The sequence below is a fragment of the Gracilinanus agilis genome, chromosome 1, assembly GCF_016433145.1.
Source record: "Gracilinanus agilis isolate LMUSP501 chromosome 1, AgileGrace, whole genome shotgun sequence".
NCBI classification, from domain to species: domain Eukaryota; kingdom Metazoa; phylum Chordata; class Mammalia; order Didelphimorphia; family Didelphidae; genus Gracilinanus; species Gracilinanus agilis.
This window is the reverse complement of record NC_058130.1, coordinates 385,543,878-385,561,984: the sequence shown is the minus strand read 5'-3', so window position 1 is coordinate 385,561,984 and position 18,107 is coordinate 385,543,878. Positions and strand designations below refer to the sequence as shown.

Genomic DNA, 18,107 nt, shown 5'->3' with positions numbered 1-18,107 from the left:
AGTGGGAGATAGTAGTGAAGGTCAGAGCAGTCTTGGTAAATGTAGTCAGAGGAACTTACATTATTATATCAGAGATAGATTTATGATTTCAAAGGGGAAGTCAGCATACATACAATTATAATATAAAATAGATGTTACAATTAAAACAGAATGGTGTCACAAAAGCAAAGGGAGGAAAGAATATCCAGAAGGGAGAGATGTGGTCAGCAATGACAATGGCTTGTTGAGACCAGGAGAAAGAAGACTGATGAAAGGACTGCTGGCTTTGGGGATGTGGTGGCAATGATAGTGACTCTGGAGATAGTTGTTTCAGTTGCATAGCCAGAAAGAAAAAAAATCTAGAGTGGGTGAGTTTTTGGTAAGAAATAGAAGTTTGGCACTGAAGGTGAGGAAAGATATAAGGCTATATGAATATTAGTTGAATGCTGTAGCAGGATCAAGGGGGAGAATTTCAAGATATGGGAAGCATGTAGGCATACAGTAGGAAAGTAGAAATAGAGAGAGAAACAAGACAAAAAGAGAAATATGAAGGAAATCAAGGGAAGAAATGTTAACAGCTAAAAGAAAAGTTGCCACATTGTCTGCAACCTGTGGGAAGGAGCAGAGAATGGGGAATTGTAGCTTCTGAGATATATAGAAGGTTATGAGATGGAGCACAAATTAATTTCCATACTTTTATCTGCTACAAAAGAAGGGTTAGGAGTAGAGTTGAGAATTCAAGGAGAGAGGAGACAATTAAAGATAAATGTTGGGTGAACACAGTAGAATCAATAAAAAATGAACAGGAAGTTTGCCATGTGGTAGGAAGCTGATAAAGTAAGCATAACTTTGTAGTTTACTAGTCAAGTTCTAGTTAATGCAAAGCAGTAGAAAAAGTGCAAAGAGAATGGTCCAGGGATGGAAGAGGAGTTTATTTACACCAGAATAGACACTCCAAGGGCACAGTGGAAGTGGTGAGCACAGTTAGAAAAATCAGTGGGGAGAGGAGAAGGCATGAAAATGTATTTGTGTAGGTAGCAGGTGGAAACAGGTCTCTGACAGTAATTATGAGTTATGGACAGTAGTTATTAGAGGAGAAAGAGATTGGGATACAAGTTTGAGGGAAGGACAAGTTAGTCATTGATAGGACTATGGAGGCAGAAGTATTACTATTACTTTAAATGTAGAATTAGTTGGGTCAGCGAAGTGGCAATATATATATATATGAAATGGATTGAGACATGTCTCACTTAATGCAAGGAGGTGAAGAAAATGTTATTGAGTATGAAAATATATTTATTTAAAATCATATAGGGCTGGGGCAGGTAAGTGACTCAGTGGAAAAAAGCCAGGCCTGGAGAGGGTGGTCCTGGCTTTAAATCTGGCTTTAGATGTTTCCTAGGTGTTTGACCCTGGGCAAGTCACTTTGCCTAGCTTTTATCTTTCTTCTGCCTTGGAGTCAATACCTAGTATTGATTCTAAGACAAAACATAAGGGTTTTAAAAATAGTACAGGGCTCCCCAGGGGACAAGAGAAGTGTTTTCCAGGGGAAGAGAAGGGGGAGGACCTAGAGGATGGGTGTCTGTGGAGAGAGGAAAGCAAAATAAAATGTTATGTTAGATCCTCCAGGGGATTCCTTTACCAAGTGGGGCATCAGAATGGCCTCAGTCCCAGATGCTCAGAGTTGGAAGGGATCACAGAGAAGAACATGATGGACCTCATGGTCTTTTTCATTCTAAGCTTGAATTTATGACTAAGTATCTCTGACCATGTGAACATTTTGCGTCAGCAGGCAACATCTAAGAGCTTTCATGGAGTTCTTTGTGTTTTTACACTTTGATGAGTATATTAAATTCAGAGTTCCCAGAATGATAGATCTAGAACCTATAAGGATTAAAACAATTCTAGTAATTATTCTAATGGATGTATAAATGGGAAAGAAGTCTGGTGCAGTGGAGAGAACACAGGATTTGGAGTCAGAGAGTCTAGGTTCAAATCTCAGTCCTTTTACTTATTACTTATGTGATTTTGTACAAGTTGCTGATTAGCCTATTTGGGCCTCAGTTTCCTCATCTGTAAAATGAGGGGGTTGAGATCTAAGCCTTCTTCATCTCTAAATTCTATGGTTCAATTCCATAAAAGGGCATCTATTAAGTGCCCATCATAGGCTCAAAAAGCAGTGGACCAGGTTGGCTGACCTTCTCTGCATGTCTATATCTATTAAATACCAAGCAGTGAAGATCAAGGTAAAAATGAAAAATGTTAAAGCTTTTACTTTAAAAAAAAGGTTAAAAAATTCCCTTTCCTCAAGGAACTTACATTCTGCTGAGGAGGGGATTACACCACATATATACATATAAGAAATAAAAATAAATAAATACAAAATGTTTTGGGGAGGACTTCAGAATTTAATTGCTATGCCTCTGATTATATAATTATCTCAGTAGGCAGCATTTAGCTGGGATATTTAAGAGCAAAGGCTGTTAGTACCATCAGACCATAGGCATGTTGCTGTTAGCTAGGTGGCATAATAGATAGAGGGCTGGGCTTTTAGGCAGGAACATTCAATGTCCTGAGTTCAAAACTGGCCACTTAGTCTGTGACCCTGGTCAAGTGACTTAACCCTGGTTACCTCAATCTCCTTATCTGTAACATGAGTTGGAGAAGGAAATGGCAAATCATTCCAGTATCTTTACCAAGAAAACCCCAAATGAATACACAGAGTCAGACACAATTGCAATGCCACTGCAAATGAGTGAATAACAATAATAGCACTATCGTGCCTTTGGGTAAAGTAGGTTTAACAAAAGTAGGGAAGTATCCACAGAAGTAGGCTGTGTAGCTCTGCTATGTATATCATAACATAGGACAATCTTTCCCATTGTAAACATTTTGCATGCAATTGTTCAATAATTGGAACGTTCTTTGTTATTGCCTTTCTTTCCGACGGAAGCACAGACTACTCTTTTCCAATCCAACAGCCACTGTTGAATTTTTAAAATTTGTTGGTGGATTGAGTGCAGCGCTTTAACAGCACTTTAATCATCTTTTAGAATGTTAAGTAGCTCAGTGGGAATTCCATCATCTCCACTAGCTTTATTGTTAGCAATGCTATGGCTTTTCCAGTAGCAATGTATGATGGTGATTGTTGGGCTGTATGCAAAACTGAGCTCTGTAGCTCAAAACTTTCAAAATGTAGCACTAGTGAAGACTTTTGAGAGTCCCTTGGTCAGCTAGGAGCTCAAATCAGTCAATACTCAAAGAAATTAATTCAGAATATTCACTGGAAGGTCATATTCTGGAGCTGAAGCTTCAATGATTTGGCCACAAAATCAAAAGAGCCCTTTTCATTGGAAAAGGCTCCAGTGGTGGACAAGATTGAAGGCAAAAGGAGAACAGGATGGCAGAGAATGATGTGGATAGATAGTGTCATGGAAGAAACAAACATGAACTTAGACTTCAAGGGATAGTGAAGAACAAGAGAGCCTAGAATGCTATGATCTATGGGGTCACAAAAAGTTGGATGCAAATGAATGACTGAACACCAACATCAAGACCCTTTGAGGGAGTGGACAGCAAGGAAGGGCAATTGTGATAGGGCTGAGTCTCCCCTTTCCCCTAAGGGGATCCATTCATCTGGGGGTGAGCCTGTGAGTCTAAGTCAGTTCAGTTACCCTATCATGCAGCACACCTTTAAAGGTGAATGATCTGAAATCATGCTCTGGGCATCTGCTTGAGAGCTCCAGAGATGCCAGTGGACTCTTTCTTGGGCTGCTCAGGCTCCAGGTCTGAGGGCTCTGCACTAGCTGTAGCCATTCTAGGGCCAGAAGATTGGGGAGAGAAACTAAAGCAGGAGTTTTGTCAAGGATGGCAATCCCTGGGTAGAGCCAGCGGCACTGGTCATCTCCCCACCTGACTTCTTCTGCCCTAATGTCAGTTAATTTGAAAGCAATTACTTGTCATCATTGATACTTCCTTCTCATTTTACAATAGATTGGGCTGTCCTCTGGTCCTTCTTATAGTGGACTATAAGTGCTAGTATTTCAGGTGAATAATAACGATGATAGTGTAGATTAATATATAACAGCATGTAGAACTTCCTTCACAACAAGCCAAATTATAATTATTCCCATTTTTCCAATGAGGAAACTGTGGCTCATAAAGAAGTGACCTGCATATAGTTAATAAAAGGGGAGATTTCAGCCTAGGTTTTAGGATTTCAAGTCAAGGGGTGCTTTGCATGAAATTTGCATGGCCTCTTCTGGAGTAGTAGAAAATGCCACCTGATACTTGGAATATACTATTGAGAAACCAGAAAGAGTGCTTTGCATTTATAGGGCACCTGATGCATGGACATTATTAATGCAAATTAATTATTTGCAGAAAGCATAAGGAGGTGAAATGGTCAGGAAGTCAAAACTTAGCTTTGAAAAACGGAGTTTAGTCAGATTAGGTGCCACTGGACAGAATATGAAACCTGTAATTAAGAAGACCTGAGATGGAATTTGGTCTCAGACCCTTACAAGCTATTGTGAAAGTTGCTAAACCTCATCGATGACTACCTCAGTTTTCTCATCTATAAAATGGGGGTGATAATAATGGAATCTACCTTGCGGAGTTGTTATGACAATATAAAGTGAAATAACATATGTAAAATGCTTTGCTAACTTTAATGCACTATTATCTTCATCATCATCATCATCATCATCATCATCATCATCATTATACATCTCTCCTCTAGAGAAATGGAAGCCATGATCATAGAATATTATAAACCATGGTTTGTTTTGCTTTGACTCTTTGTAACAAGAGAGCATTCTAGAGAGTATTCTATAACACCAAATAACTGTGATACAGGCATCCATAAAATATTTTCTTTTTTTTTAAATGTTCCTAGTATTTTTTCTAAGTCCTATTATTGTTATTTATTTCAATAAATGTTCCTAGTATTTTTTCTAAGTCCTATTATTGTTATTTATTTCAATAAAGACATATTAACTGTGTTGGAAGTGAATTTCTCTCTCTCCAGTGTGACTTTTTTTTGATGTCATCTCTCAGGGCCCTGGAGGTCAAATACCACTAAGTAAAATCAGGTATAGACCAGCCTTAGAAAAAGGAAGTTAAAGAACCAATGAACTAATGAAACAGGAAACAACAATTCCACAAGCACTGCCCCCAGGGCAACCCAGGCAAATTAAGACACTATTACTGGTTCCTGAGATGTGACATGTGAGAGTTAGCGGGTAGAGAAAAAAGCTTATAAATTCAGACTAGGAGCAAGTCTGGGTCTTTGGCGTGGGCATGGAGAAGAGTGGACCCTTGGTGGAGTGTAGCTAGAGGCCCATAACAGCGGCTACAGATTAGCAAGATTAAGTACCTCTCTACCTCTCTTACTTTTCCCTCTCTTTACTACTACTACAACTACTACTACTACTACTCTTTACTTTCCTCTCTTTACTATATACTACCACTACCACCACCACCACCACCACCACCACCACCACCACCACCACCACCACCACCACCACCACCACCACTACTACTACTACTACTACTACTACTACTACTACTACTACTTTTGATTTAATTATTGAGCTACAACCAGACTTATAATTTTAAATATTACAACTGCCTATCTGTGCTAGGTATGGGGGAGATACAAATAGTCCCTACTTCAAGGAGCTTAAGTTTCTTGGGTAAACACAACATATTCAGAGAGAAATGAAATACAAGGTAGAGATTAAAGAGAACAAAGACCAGAGCTCTAAAGCTGGGAAAGACTTGAAAGACTTTTTAGTCCACTTTTCTAATGTAACAGCTAATGAAACTGAAGACCAGAGAGGCTAAATCACTTGCCCAAGGTCAAATGGGTAATAAATATCAAAGATGGGATTTGAACCCAAGTCCTTTGATTCTAGATGCTGTCTTTCTACTCTGTTTCCCTTCCATCATCAGAATAAAAAGACCATCCAATGCTTATGTTTCCTACCTTTCTTATAAGCAATCTATAAGTAGCCTCAGAACAGGAGACTTGGTGATGCCCTCCTTAATGAAGTCAACAGGAGGCTGGTCTGTCTGCCTCCCTGATGGTGACAATACAGTAATCCTAGACAATTCCAAAGGGCTCAGGCTGGAAAATGCTATCCTTCTCCAGAGAGAAAGAACTAATGAACTCAGAATACAAGTTGAAGTATAATTTTCCCCTTTATTTTTCTTCCTTTTTCCCAATATGACTAATATGGAATATGTTTTGTATGATTTCACATATGTAATAGATATATTGCTTGCTTTCTCAATAACTGGGGGAGGGACTGAAGGAAGAGAGAATTTGAAACTCAATAAAAAAGAATGTTAAAATAAATAAATAACAAATTTGAAAAATAAATTTAATAGCTTTTAAAGCTTTCCTTTAGAAAGGGTAGGCTCTAAACTTTGCAATTCACTCTCCACTTGTATCTGCAGTTTTAATTGATTTGAACTCAATAGGAACAAGATAACTTTCCCTTCCTGTACATCCTGCCCCTATCCCCTAGTACTTCATGCTCTTTCTCCTCTCCTCCATTTCTAGGTCCTTCTGCATTCTGTCTTCTCCCATTATATTATGTTCTTTCTTTTTCTTATTTATATTTCCAGTGCTTAACACAGTACCTGGCACATAAGTATTGTTGTTGAGTTGCTTTACTTGTATCTGACTCTTCATGATCTCATTTGGGATTTTCTTAGTAAAGATTCTGTCATTTACTTCTCTGATTCATTTTACAGATGAGGAAACTGAAGTAAACAGGGTTAAGTGACTTGTCCAATGTCACACAAATAGCAAGTATCTATGGTTAAATTTGAACTCAAGTCTTCCTGACTCTAGTAGGTACTTAGTAAATGTTTAATGAATTGAAATTGAATTGAATTGGCCAATGTTCATTAAAATATGAAAATCCTGGTAAGACTGCTAAGCCTTGCAGGGACACAGACTGAGTAGAGTGCCACAAGCTCATCTGGAGCTGAGATAGTAAAAAATGGCAGCAGTAATGGCAATCACTCAATTGGTTCTTGGGAAATAATTGAAAATCTTGTTTGTCCCTCACAGGTTCCTTATACTATATATGTGGTAACAAATATGAGATTATTACATTATACACATTATTATTTTATCTACATAGAACAGCAGATGGGAATAGTGGTACAACTTGATGGGTAGAGAGATGGTGCTGGTCAAGATTCATGCTTTCTTTGATAAAGGCAATTCCCAATGTGGAAACTTTCCCCACTAATATAGTGAGGGGCTGTGCATGTGTGGCTTTAGTCAGGAAACACCACATTCAAGTTCTGCCCCTGACAAATTATCTATTATTTGCCATTCTACAATAATTGACTAAGAGAATGGCAGAGGGGAAATGGGAAGTCTGTGTCCATATGTGTATATTCCATTCCAAATCTTTATGTTGATTTGCTTGAAAGTCAAATAGGTTAAAAAAGAATGTAGGAACATTACTTAACAAATTAATTCAGCATTATTTATGTTCAACTATGTGAGATGTAAGTCAAATGACAGGTGCAGGTCTCCCTCTAACAACAGTCCAGAGTAGCAAACCTATATGAAGAAGTACCTAGATACCCCCATGTGTTAGGCTACATTCCAGACTTTTTTAATCAGCTAAAGAGATCCATTATGTACATCTTGTATACAATTATATTATGAAGAATCAACAATAGAATCTACAAATAGATTCCTTTTAAAAAAAACAGTAGTGACTCTGGCAATTAGTGAACTCTGCATGACAGGCATGATTAACTGCCTTACAGGCAGCCTTGGCACGGTTTGGATAAACAAAATTAATGGACTAGTTGCCATACCCCACTTGGCCTTAGTTTGACAACATGGTTATTTGCAGCCCTCTGGGTCAGCAGGGAAAGTGTGCCAGCCTGGTCAGTCTTCATGTTCAGACCTTCCCAGTGACTACAGACAAGATGCTCTGGCCCAGCAACAAAATATTGGGACATGCCACTCAGAGCCTCTGTATTAGCTGAAGGGCTTATCTCCCTGACACATACGCTGGACTGCAAGACGATTGATAGCGATTAGATGAACCAGTATCCTGGGGTTACAGAGTTTAAGGATATTGAGCAAGAGAATACATAACCAAAGGCAAAATGGATTTTGAGAATGTGGAGGCTACAGCCTGAGAAAGATTATAAGTGGGATTACAGGCAGTACGCTTGGCTCACTAGAAGAGCCTGTTGGCTCCTGAGGAGATAATCTTGGGCAAGTCAGAGAATGACAGAAAAGTTGGAGGATGCCTCAAAAGCTGTCTCACCCAAGAGAAATTCCTTCTTCAAACTACTGACCAAGTAGCCATCTAGCTTGAAGACTTCCAGTGGCAGGATTATCCATTTCACTTTTTAATATGTCTAATTATTAGCAAGTCCCCCCCAATATCAAGTCTAAATTTGCCATTCTGTAATTTCAGTTTACTGTTACTAATTATGCTTGCTGGGGCCAAGCAGAATAACTAATGTTTTAAAAAATATTTTTCCCAATATAGCCCAATGCAACTCTTTAGATTATGTGTAAAACAGGGATAATATTTGCACTACATAGTTCGCAGTGCTGTTGTGACAAAAGTACTTCTCAAACTCTGAGTCATATTAATATTATGTGCTTGACGGATATTTCCAATTAACTTGCTAAGTGTGATTTCCTGAAGCACTAAGCAGGAGGAGCATCATTGGAAGAAACATATATGGACTGCTAAGAAAATAACTACCAGTGGGAAGTCTCATTTGAATACATATAATATGGTCTGCTTCTTCAAACAATTTCACCACATCACTTCTAGTCATTGTTGCTAAGTTGGCAGCAGACACAGCATGCATGCCCAGCAACGGAACTGGAGACGATAATGGCCACTGACTCTGATGGTGACAAATAAAACTCCACTTTCTTCTCATTCACCTTGGGATGTCTCATGATGCCAGTCTAGAAGTTAGAAGAAACTCTGCAAATTTTTCATAGCATCACTAAAGACAAATTCATATCTGATTTTATCTGAATTACTTCTTTCAGAAAATTAATCCTACAAATAGATTGATAATCCAAAAAAACCCCAAACAAACCAAAAACAAGATACATTCTGTCTTTATGCTGCATTGTCCTGGTTCCTTTGTATTACTAAAAGCTTGGTCAGAGTGGTATGACCCCAGTATGAAAGCAGTAGAAGAAACTGATTTAAATAGATAATTGAATAGGATGTTAGGTTTCCTACAACCAAGGAATACTTTTGTTCCCTCTCGTTATACTATTATAGTTTTATTTATTTGAATTTCAAAAAATTCTCAATTTTTAAGAGTCTGTCATTAATATATAAATACCATTGGGAAGTATTAAGCTTTATTAGTTGAAAATAAATTGAGCTTAAGAATATGTAGTAAGATGACATGGATGAGAAAAGAGAGAGAAGGGGAATAAGGGCACATACTACTGCCTAATATTTTTGAATATTGATCATCTGAGGCTTGGTTGTAGAGGAGGACCACTTAGACTTCTTGGAAAAATCCTCAGAAGTCACATTTGTCGTCACATGGCCAATCTTACCTCACTCCAGTTGCTCACTGTCCAGTCAGAAGGACATAAGACATCTCTATTGCAGGAAATGAGAGCCTTTGGCTTAAGCAGGTGATGGCAGTCTTTAGCAGGGAGGGCCTGCTCATCAGAGCCCATTGTCTGGATACACAGCACTGTTCTTTTCTTCTCTCCTAGAGGACCACAGGTTGCTGAACAGGCTTGCCATTCTCCTGCCCACCATCTACAAGAAAATTCATGGCAATTAAAATAAAAGGTCAGAAAATGAATATTTAAAATTGTATCAACATGTAATCTGGGAAAAAAAATTTAAAAATAAAGTTCAGGGAGGACTTAGAAAATGAATTAACAGATAGATCACAAAACCCCCCAGAAATACAGTATACATCCAGTTCCATATATTTAAAATAAATTTGAAATACAACTATAAAAATTTTCAAATATTTGGATTTTTCTTATTCTATTCTTTTGAGAAAGATGGAGTGATATGAACAAGACATAGGCATTAATGGTCTGCTATAAAATGGCAAGAAGGTCATCAGTGGAATCCACTAGGAATTTGCTGTTGGTCCTATCCTGCTATAATGACTAGAGAAAAGAAGATAAGCTATACTTATAAAATTTGCACCCAAACCTGGAGCCATAAATATGTAGTGGATAATTGATTTGGGACTGAAAAATATCTTGATAGGTTAGAAAAGTTGATTCAATCTATTAGCATTAAAAAATAGAGATAAATTTAAAGTTACATTTGGTTAAAAAATCAACTTTATAAGATGGGGCAGGTATGCCAATTATTAGTTCATGTGAAAAAGATCTGAGGGTTTTAGCATACTATCAACTCACTGCTGGTTGCAAGTCATGGGCAAAATGGCAAGTAGGTCTTCAGTTGCATTAATAGAGATGTAATGTTTAAGAGTAGGAAGCTATCAAAGAAGCCTGGGAGGTTACAGGCAGATAGGTAGGAGAAGAACCAGGAGATAGTAGTGTCATGATATCCTTGGGAGAAGAGAGTATCAAGGGCAATGTGTCAAAGAAGGGTAAATGAAGAAAGGCATTAGATTTAATTGTATGAAATTGCTTTGGAAAGAATAATTTCAGAAATCAGACTACGGAGAGTTAAGAAGAATAAAAGCTAATGCACTGTTGGTGAAGTTGTGATCTGATCCAACCATTCTGGAGAACCACTTAGGAAACATGCCCAAAGGGTTTTAAAATATATAGCTTACCCTTGGATTCTACAATACCACTATTAGGTCTGTATTCCAAAGAGATTTTTAAAAAGGTGGGGAAGGACCTATTTGTACAAAATATTTATAGCAGCTCTTTTTGTGTTGGCAAGGAATTGGAAATTGAGGGGATGTCTATCAATTGGGGAATGCCTAAACAAATATTGATATAAGAATGTGATGAATACTATCGTTCTGTAAGAAATGAGGAGTAGGATGATTTTAGCAAAACCTGGAAAGACTCACATGAAGTGATGCAAAGTGAAATGAGAATAACCGGAAGAACGTTGTATGCAACATCAATATTGTAACATGAACACCTGTGAATGACCTAGCTATTATCAGCAATACAGTGATCGAAGACAATCCCAAAGATTCGTGATGATAAATCTGAATGCAGACCAAAACATACTATATTTCACTTTCTGTTTTTTCTTTTTTTTTTTGAGATCTTTAGCACAAAATGACTAACATGGAAAATGTTTTATATGATTACACATGTAAAAATTATATTAGATTGCTTATCTTATGGAAGAAGTTCAGTGTTCTAGCTATTGTACTACCTAGCTGTCTTATCCTCAGTTCAATGTTTGTTTTTCCTACTTGATCATAATACCATCAATGAGAATAGTTAATTCTTTATTATCCAAGATCTCATTCATTATGCATGCTGACTGCCTTCCCTTTTCTCTAAATTCTGTCTATTGCCCCTAGACCTGCACACTGGTACCTCTACTGAGATATGGGCAGGATGAAAATCATAGGGTTATAGATAGAAAGCTAGAAGAGACTTAGAGACTACTTGTATCAATTGAAAATTGAAAATGACTGAAATTCTAGCAATCTACAGATTCTCTGGCTGTCTCCCATCCCTGGAAAGCTTTCCCTCTTCTGTTCAGACTACTGGTTTTCCTGGCTTTCTTTATGTCCCAATTAAAATTCTACCTTCTACTGGAAGCCTTCCCCTTCCCTTCTTAATTCTAGTACTTTCTTTCTTGTTTATTATTTTTTATCTATCATGAATATAGTTTTCTTTGTATTAAATCCTTTACATGTTGCATCCCTCATTAGCTTGCAAGCTTCTTGAGGGCAGGGACTATCATTTGGCTCTTTATGTATCCCTAGCACTTAGCAATAGTGCCTGGCTTATATTGGGCATTTAATCAAAGTATCTAATTGATTTAAGGTGGAAGGTAACTCAGAGGCTATCTAGTCTAACCATTTCATGTTATATATGAGGAAACTGAGACCTAGGGAGGTTAAGAGTCTTGCTTATAGACAGAGTTCAAATCCTGCCTTGGATACTTACATTAGCTGTGCAACTCTGGGCAAGTTTCATGACAGTGTTTGGCCTCAGTTTCCTTATTTGTAAAATGGGTGTTTCATTTACTTTATGGAATTGTTGTGCAGGTCAACTGAGATAACATAAACAAAGTGCTTCATACATCTTAAAGTACAATATAAATGCTTATTATTATTGTTATTATTTGCTGAGACATTTTATTATTTCACTACAATTTAAGACCTTGGTAAAAATTTGCAGGGAAAAACAAGCAATACCTACAAAAATGTAGTCATTTTTTAAACCAAGGCCTTTTGAAGAAGTTTTGATTTTGGGGTGGGGGTTAAAATTTCTCAGCAAATGAGATCACTTGCTTTCATTACTAGAAATTCTGGGTGCCATACATTGAAAAATAATTAATATTTGGAACTGTATGATGTGAATCCAAACTAATAACTCCTCTACTAATTTAATTACTTTGTTCTACCTTTGGCATTTTCCCAGGAGATCAACCAAACGCTCTGCTGAATATAGGAAATGTCATTCTGGGTTCTCCTTAATCTAAGCTGACTGAACGCCTGACTTATCTAATTGCTCTTTACTGGGCTTTCAGCTGTGTCCCTAAGAAGCGATAATGGACTTTCTTATTTTCCCTTCTTGGTATTTCCTCTACACTTTGATGGACACTTTGCATATGCTTGTCACTAACTTAAAGATGAAAAAGAATCCCCTTTCTTTGCACCATGGGATCTTTCCGACAGGGATAAGGAGAAAAGGAGTGGCTTTCCTGTCACTTGCTGCCTGCCATTATCCATCTCATTCCTTCTGCCTTCCACTTTACTTCCCACTGCCTCTATTTCAGGAAAAATTATGAAGAAGTACAGGCAAAGTCCTCTGAGTTTCTTGGGGAGAATATTACATGAGAGGCATAATTGTTCTTAAATCTTTTTCTCAGTCTTGAGTCTTTTCTCAGTCCTCCTTGACTGTAGATCATTCAGAACTGTTGACTCTCTCTTCCTGGTATTCTAAAGATGAAGATCTTTTATACAGCTGCCCTGACTTGTCCCCTATCTTTACACTCACCCAGCCACCAAACTATTTCCTTTCCTTATCATATATCTCTTAGAACATGGCAAACAATTCTGAACTGATTTCTCTGCTTCCAAAAGTAGCTCTCCCTTCTCCAATCCATCTTTCACACAGCTGCTATAGTTATCTTCATTTAAGTTCATTGGCCGTATCACTCTCCATCAAAATTTATCAGTAGATCCCTACTGCCCTTGGGAAAAATCCCAGAAACCTTTCTTAGCCTGACATTTAAGACCTACAGCAATCTGGCTTCAAATAACTTTCCATAATTCACTTTCACTTACAATGTTTCATCCTAATTGAACTATTACCTTTTCCCAAGTCTCTCTTTTCCCCCCTGATCCCAGAGGCTTAGTTAATGCAATTTTCTTCCATCTTACACAACAAAATGTAAGTACAATGTTTATTTAAAGTCCAACAGAGATCCAGAAATCAAAACAGGGCTTTTCGTATACAGATTGTATGTGGCTTCTGTAATATAGGATTTTAGCATTGCCATATTGGCTTAGGGCAAACCTGTCAGTTGCCCTGGATGGAATGTGGAAGAGGGCATGAGTCACTGGGTAGATACCAACTGGCAGTTGAACTGAGAGTATAAAAAGCCCTGGAAACCCAGAGCTGGGTTCTTCCCTGACCTGACTTCATCTTGACCACTCTTCTACCCCTTTCCCTGGGCTTGGGAGGTGGGAGAAAAGGGTGGTGGGATTGGAAGAGGGTGGTGGGAGTGAGAATGTGGGAAACTAGGATTTAGGACCAAATCTTCTAGAGCTCTACATTATTGTTATTTATCATGATCTACAAGATTAGCCAATAGATCAACTCAGTTTCCTAACCAGAGACCGTTTCACTCTGCCCTCCGTCAGCCTAGACCTTCCAAGAACCTCTACCAGCTTTAGCCAGATAATCCTTAACAATAGATTTGAGTATTTCCAAGCCCTCTTACCATTGCCTTGTTCCTTCCCCAGTTACCAATAACCCCCCTAGCCTTAACCAGTGAATCCTGTGGTTATTTCCCTACCATTAAATGCTAGGAGGACAGGCAACAGGCAGGGATTCTGAGTAGTTAGGGCTGGAACAAGCCCCATTGCTGAGGGGCTGGAAGCTCTCCATCCACTTTCTGCCAGTCTGCCATTAAGCAATAGGAGGCTGGTGGCTAGCAGTGAGGTTTCACTGGACACTCAGTTCCCAGGGTTTGGATCCTTGTACTTCCATCAACAAGTTACAAGCCCAACCGAGTTGCTCACTCCATCCTAACAACCAGCACTACCCTCCTGCTAGGCTGGTTACCAGCTTAAGGCCATCTGTTGACCCACTTATTCATTACACTTCTTCCAGACTGAGAACACGCTGTATGCCTAAAACACAATTCCTCTCAGTCTGCTCTTCTTCGTCATAAGTCCTTCAGAGGTATCCTGAATCATTACATTGCTGAGAGTAGCTAAGTGAGGTATGTATTCTTGACTAACCTTAGTGGTACACAAGCATTCAGAAAGTGGAGAATATGATGAAAGGAAAAGTAATTAGTCCTAAGAAAAAACTGGAAAGAGAGAGGTCACAGAAATTTAGGACTTGTCAAGTCACTTAATAATCTTGTCCTTCAATGCCTTCCCCCCAACCTCCGTACTCATTTTTTGAAGATCAGGATATTTTAGAGATAGGATCAGCAGGAAAATATGCTTGTCATACAACAACAAAAATGACTAATATGTGGAGGATTGGGCTTTTTTTTTGAGAGTTCTAGCTTCAGAGTCAAGAAGCTCTACATTCAAATGCTGCCTTAGACATTTATGAACTCTTTTAGTTACTTAACCTTTCTTAGCCTAGTATATAGCTATAAGCATGATTATCTATTAGCCAAGAAAAAACAAACAAACAAAAAACCCCAGGTGTTCTGGTATTGTTCGGAGGTAGAAATGGGTTGTCAGGGAGCCTATTTCCCATTAGGACCTATAAGCTTTTTCATTCTAATTATCAAAACATCCTTTCTCCTCATAAGGGGCAGAAAAAGAGTTCCATTTCAAAAGGCTTATCTCATTCAAAAAGGAGCACCTATAAAGCTTAATTGGAGAGCACAGTTCCTTGGGAAAAGATTTAATTTCCTTGTCTCCAAGATGCTTTGGCAGTAGGGATCCAGAAGAGCATGTAAAAGGAACAAGGTACACCCAAGATCCCTGAGTTCATCAGCTTATATTCTGATTCACTGATGTGGAAGTTTGTTGAGTATAGGATCTAAACTCAGTAAAACTTGGTTTCAAATTTTGCCTCAGACACTTACTAGCTGAAGGACCCTAAGCAACTTCCTTACCATCTCTGGGCCTAAATTGCTCATCTGTAAGAACTAAGGGGTCAGATTATATGACCTTTAAGGTCCCTTTAAACTCTAGGACTGTGTTCCTACATAGTGAAAAGAAGAGAGACTTTCAACTTAGAAGACACAGGGGATCCACTACCTCCCAATGCAGCCCATCCCATTTTTGGATTGCTCTTCTCAAAAAAATAAATTGTCCATTAGAGATGTTCACAATTTCTTATTCAGCCTTCTTTCTCACTAAATGTTTGTGTTTATTGATTGCTGTTAAGTTCAGAGGAAAAAAGAAAGCTTTAAATTTTTTTTATTTAAAAAAAATTAAAGCCTTGGGGAAAAAAAGTGATGCTCAGTTCTCAGGCACCAATCATATAGAACAGATTGACTACTTATTAAAAGTCAGATCCAAGATTGTCTATGATAAGGGAGTCACCAAAAGCCTGAGAGTGTGCTTTTTTCCTTGTTATTGTCTTTTCATATACATGTTCTATCTTGTAAGTTCTTGAGAATTTCAGACTGTCTCCCATTTCTTTATGTCTTCGGCTTTTAACACAGTGCTTTGTATAAAAGAGGAGTTCAGCAAATTTTAATTTTTGAAGATGTTGCTGCCTAAATCTAGGCTTTATGAAGGCTGCATAAAGACAGTGCTTCTGTTGCACTCTGCCTTTTCAAGACCATATCCTGAGTACTGTGTTCAGTTCTAAAGAGAAGGTGGAAAATGCCCAGAAAAGGGTAACCAGGATTGAGGGGAGGAAGAGCAACCATGCAATAAAAAGACTGATTGAAACTGCTCAGGATTTGTGGCCTGGAGAAGATAAGGTTTATGGGGCACATGCAAGCCATATTCAAGCATTTGAAGGACTTTTATCTGTAAGATGGATTAGATTTATTCTATCCCAGCAGGCAGAGCTAGGAGCAATGAGTAGAAAATGTAGAGAGGCAGATTTAAGCTTGATGTAGGGGAGAAGATGCTTAGCAATGAGTGCTATCCCAAAGAGGAATGGGCTGCCTTGGGCTGGAGGCTAGCTAATGCTAGGTGTCTACCTGTCATAGGTGATGCACGGTCACATACAGATTGGACCAGACAGCCTTTGAAATCCCTTACAAGACAGGTTATATGACTGAGCTTTAAAATATCAAATTTTCGACTGTCTGTAACTTGGAGTAAGTTATTTAATTTCACTAGAATTCTGTCTCCTCATTTATACAATGAAGGTTTGGACTCACTAAATGAGATCTAAAATGGCATTGAGCTTCACATTGTATGATCCCAAGGATGTACTAAGGACTTTCATATAAAATTCTCTCAGAAAATTAAAGGAGGGAAAGACATCAACTTCAGCCAAAGGAATCAGGGTAATCCTCATAAAGAAAATAATACCTAAAGTAGCCTAGAAGACTCAAATTCTTCTTCTAAGTAGCTTTCCAGAAATCTACTCACTACATTACTTTGTGATTCATATTTATCAAATAATTAAACCCAGACCACAGCCATATTCTATTCTGTAAACATTTTCAGTTCCCCAGGAAGACACTGTATTCAATTATATATTGTTGTAGGAACTGATACTATAACCATGGAAACCCCTAATTCCTACTGTGCATTGCTTCCTGGACAATAGGTTCTTGTGATCTGAGACACAACCCTGAACAGAAACAAATCACATCTTAGCTCGAATCAGTGTTACCTGGGTGGACAATTCCTTTCATAGCATTTCTTCTGTCTCCCATTGGGCTGGGTTTCAGGGTCACAGAATGTCATTCTGACCATGCCTCTCCCCTTCTTCATACAGTGGGCAGTCTGGCGGCGAATACCTAAGAATCAGGCAGAATGATTCACATATATTGAAGACTACATTGATTTCCAAGCATTTCTGTTTAATGTCTAATACACAAATATGGAAATAGCAGGCTGCCATGCTTATAGCTGAAAAGAAAACTTTCTCATTTGATGGACATGTACTTGTCCTCAGATCACAAGGGAATGTAAGCCTTTAAATTTATAACCCTGATGATGAAGCCAAAGTGCTGAGTGGGTCTTCTGGAAGATAACTAGTCGGTCTCAGCTAAATTAGCTGTATAAATGCATAGCTGATTATGCTTCCAAAAAATGGAACTTGGATATCAGTGGTTCCCAAACTTTTTTGGCCTACCGCTCCCTTTCCAAAAAATATTACTTAGTCCCCTGAAAATTAATTTTTTAAAAATTTTAATAGCAATTAATAGGAAAGATAAATGCACCTGCGGCTATCACTGCCTCCCTTGATTGCTGCAGCACTTACCAGGGGGCTGTGGTGCCCACTTTGGGAATCACTGCTTTTGACAAATTAAGCAAGTAAAAATCTTATTTTAGGTACCATTAGGAATAAAATTTAGTTCCTAAGTTTTATCAAGAAATTAATGTGTCTCCCCACCTCAAGTTGTTAGTCTTCTCTCCTTCCTCAAACTACCAAGAATTTACTTATCTATGTACACATTGTTATATATACTTCCCTACACCAACAGAATACAAGCTCCCTGAAAACAGCTTTTTTCTCCCTCCCTCCCTCCCTTCCTTCCTTTCTCCCTTCCTTCCTTCCTCCCTCCTTCCCTTCCTTCCTTCATCCCTCCCTTCCTCCTTCCCTCCCTTCCTTCCTTCATCCCTTC

The 18,107-nt window shown here is 38.3% G+C and overlaps 1 protein-coding gene across 1 annotated transcript in view; it reads right to left on the bottom strand.

The window, feature by feature from the left end:
• ADAMTS12 (ADAM metallopeptidase with thrombospondin type 1 motif 12) overlaps positions 1-18,107 on the bottom strand; it is a 561,778-nt gene that overhangs the window by 44,472 nt on the left and 499,199 nt on the right. Inside the window, exons 17-18 of the mRNA XM_044681474.1 lie at positions 17,150-17,276; positions 9,569-9,779 (exon numbers count right to left, since the gene is read on the bottom strand). Coding sequence (XP_044537409.1) covers positions 9,569-9,779; positions 17,150-17,276 — 338 coding nt within the window. The remainder of the gene's footprint in view (positions 1-9,568; positions 9,780-17,149; positions 17,277-18,107) is intronic.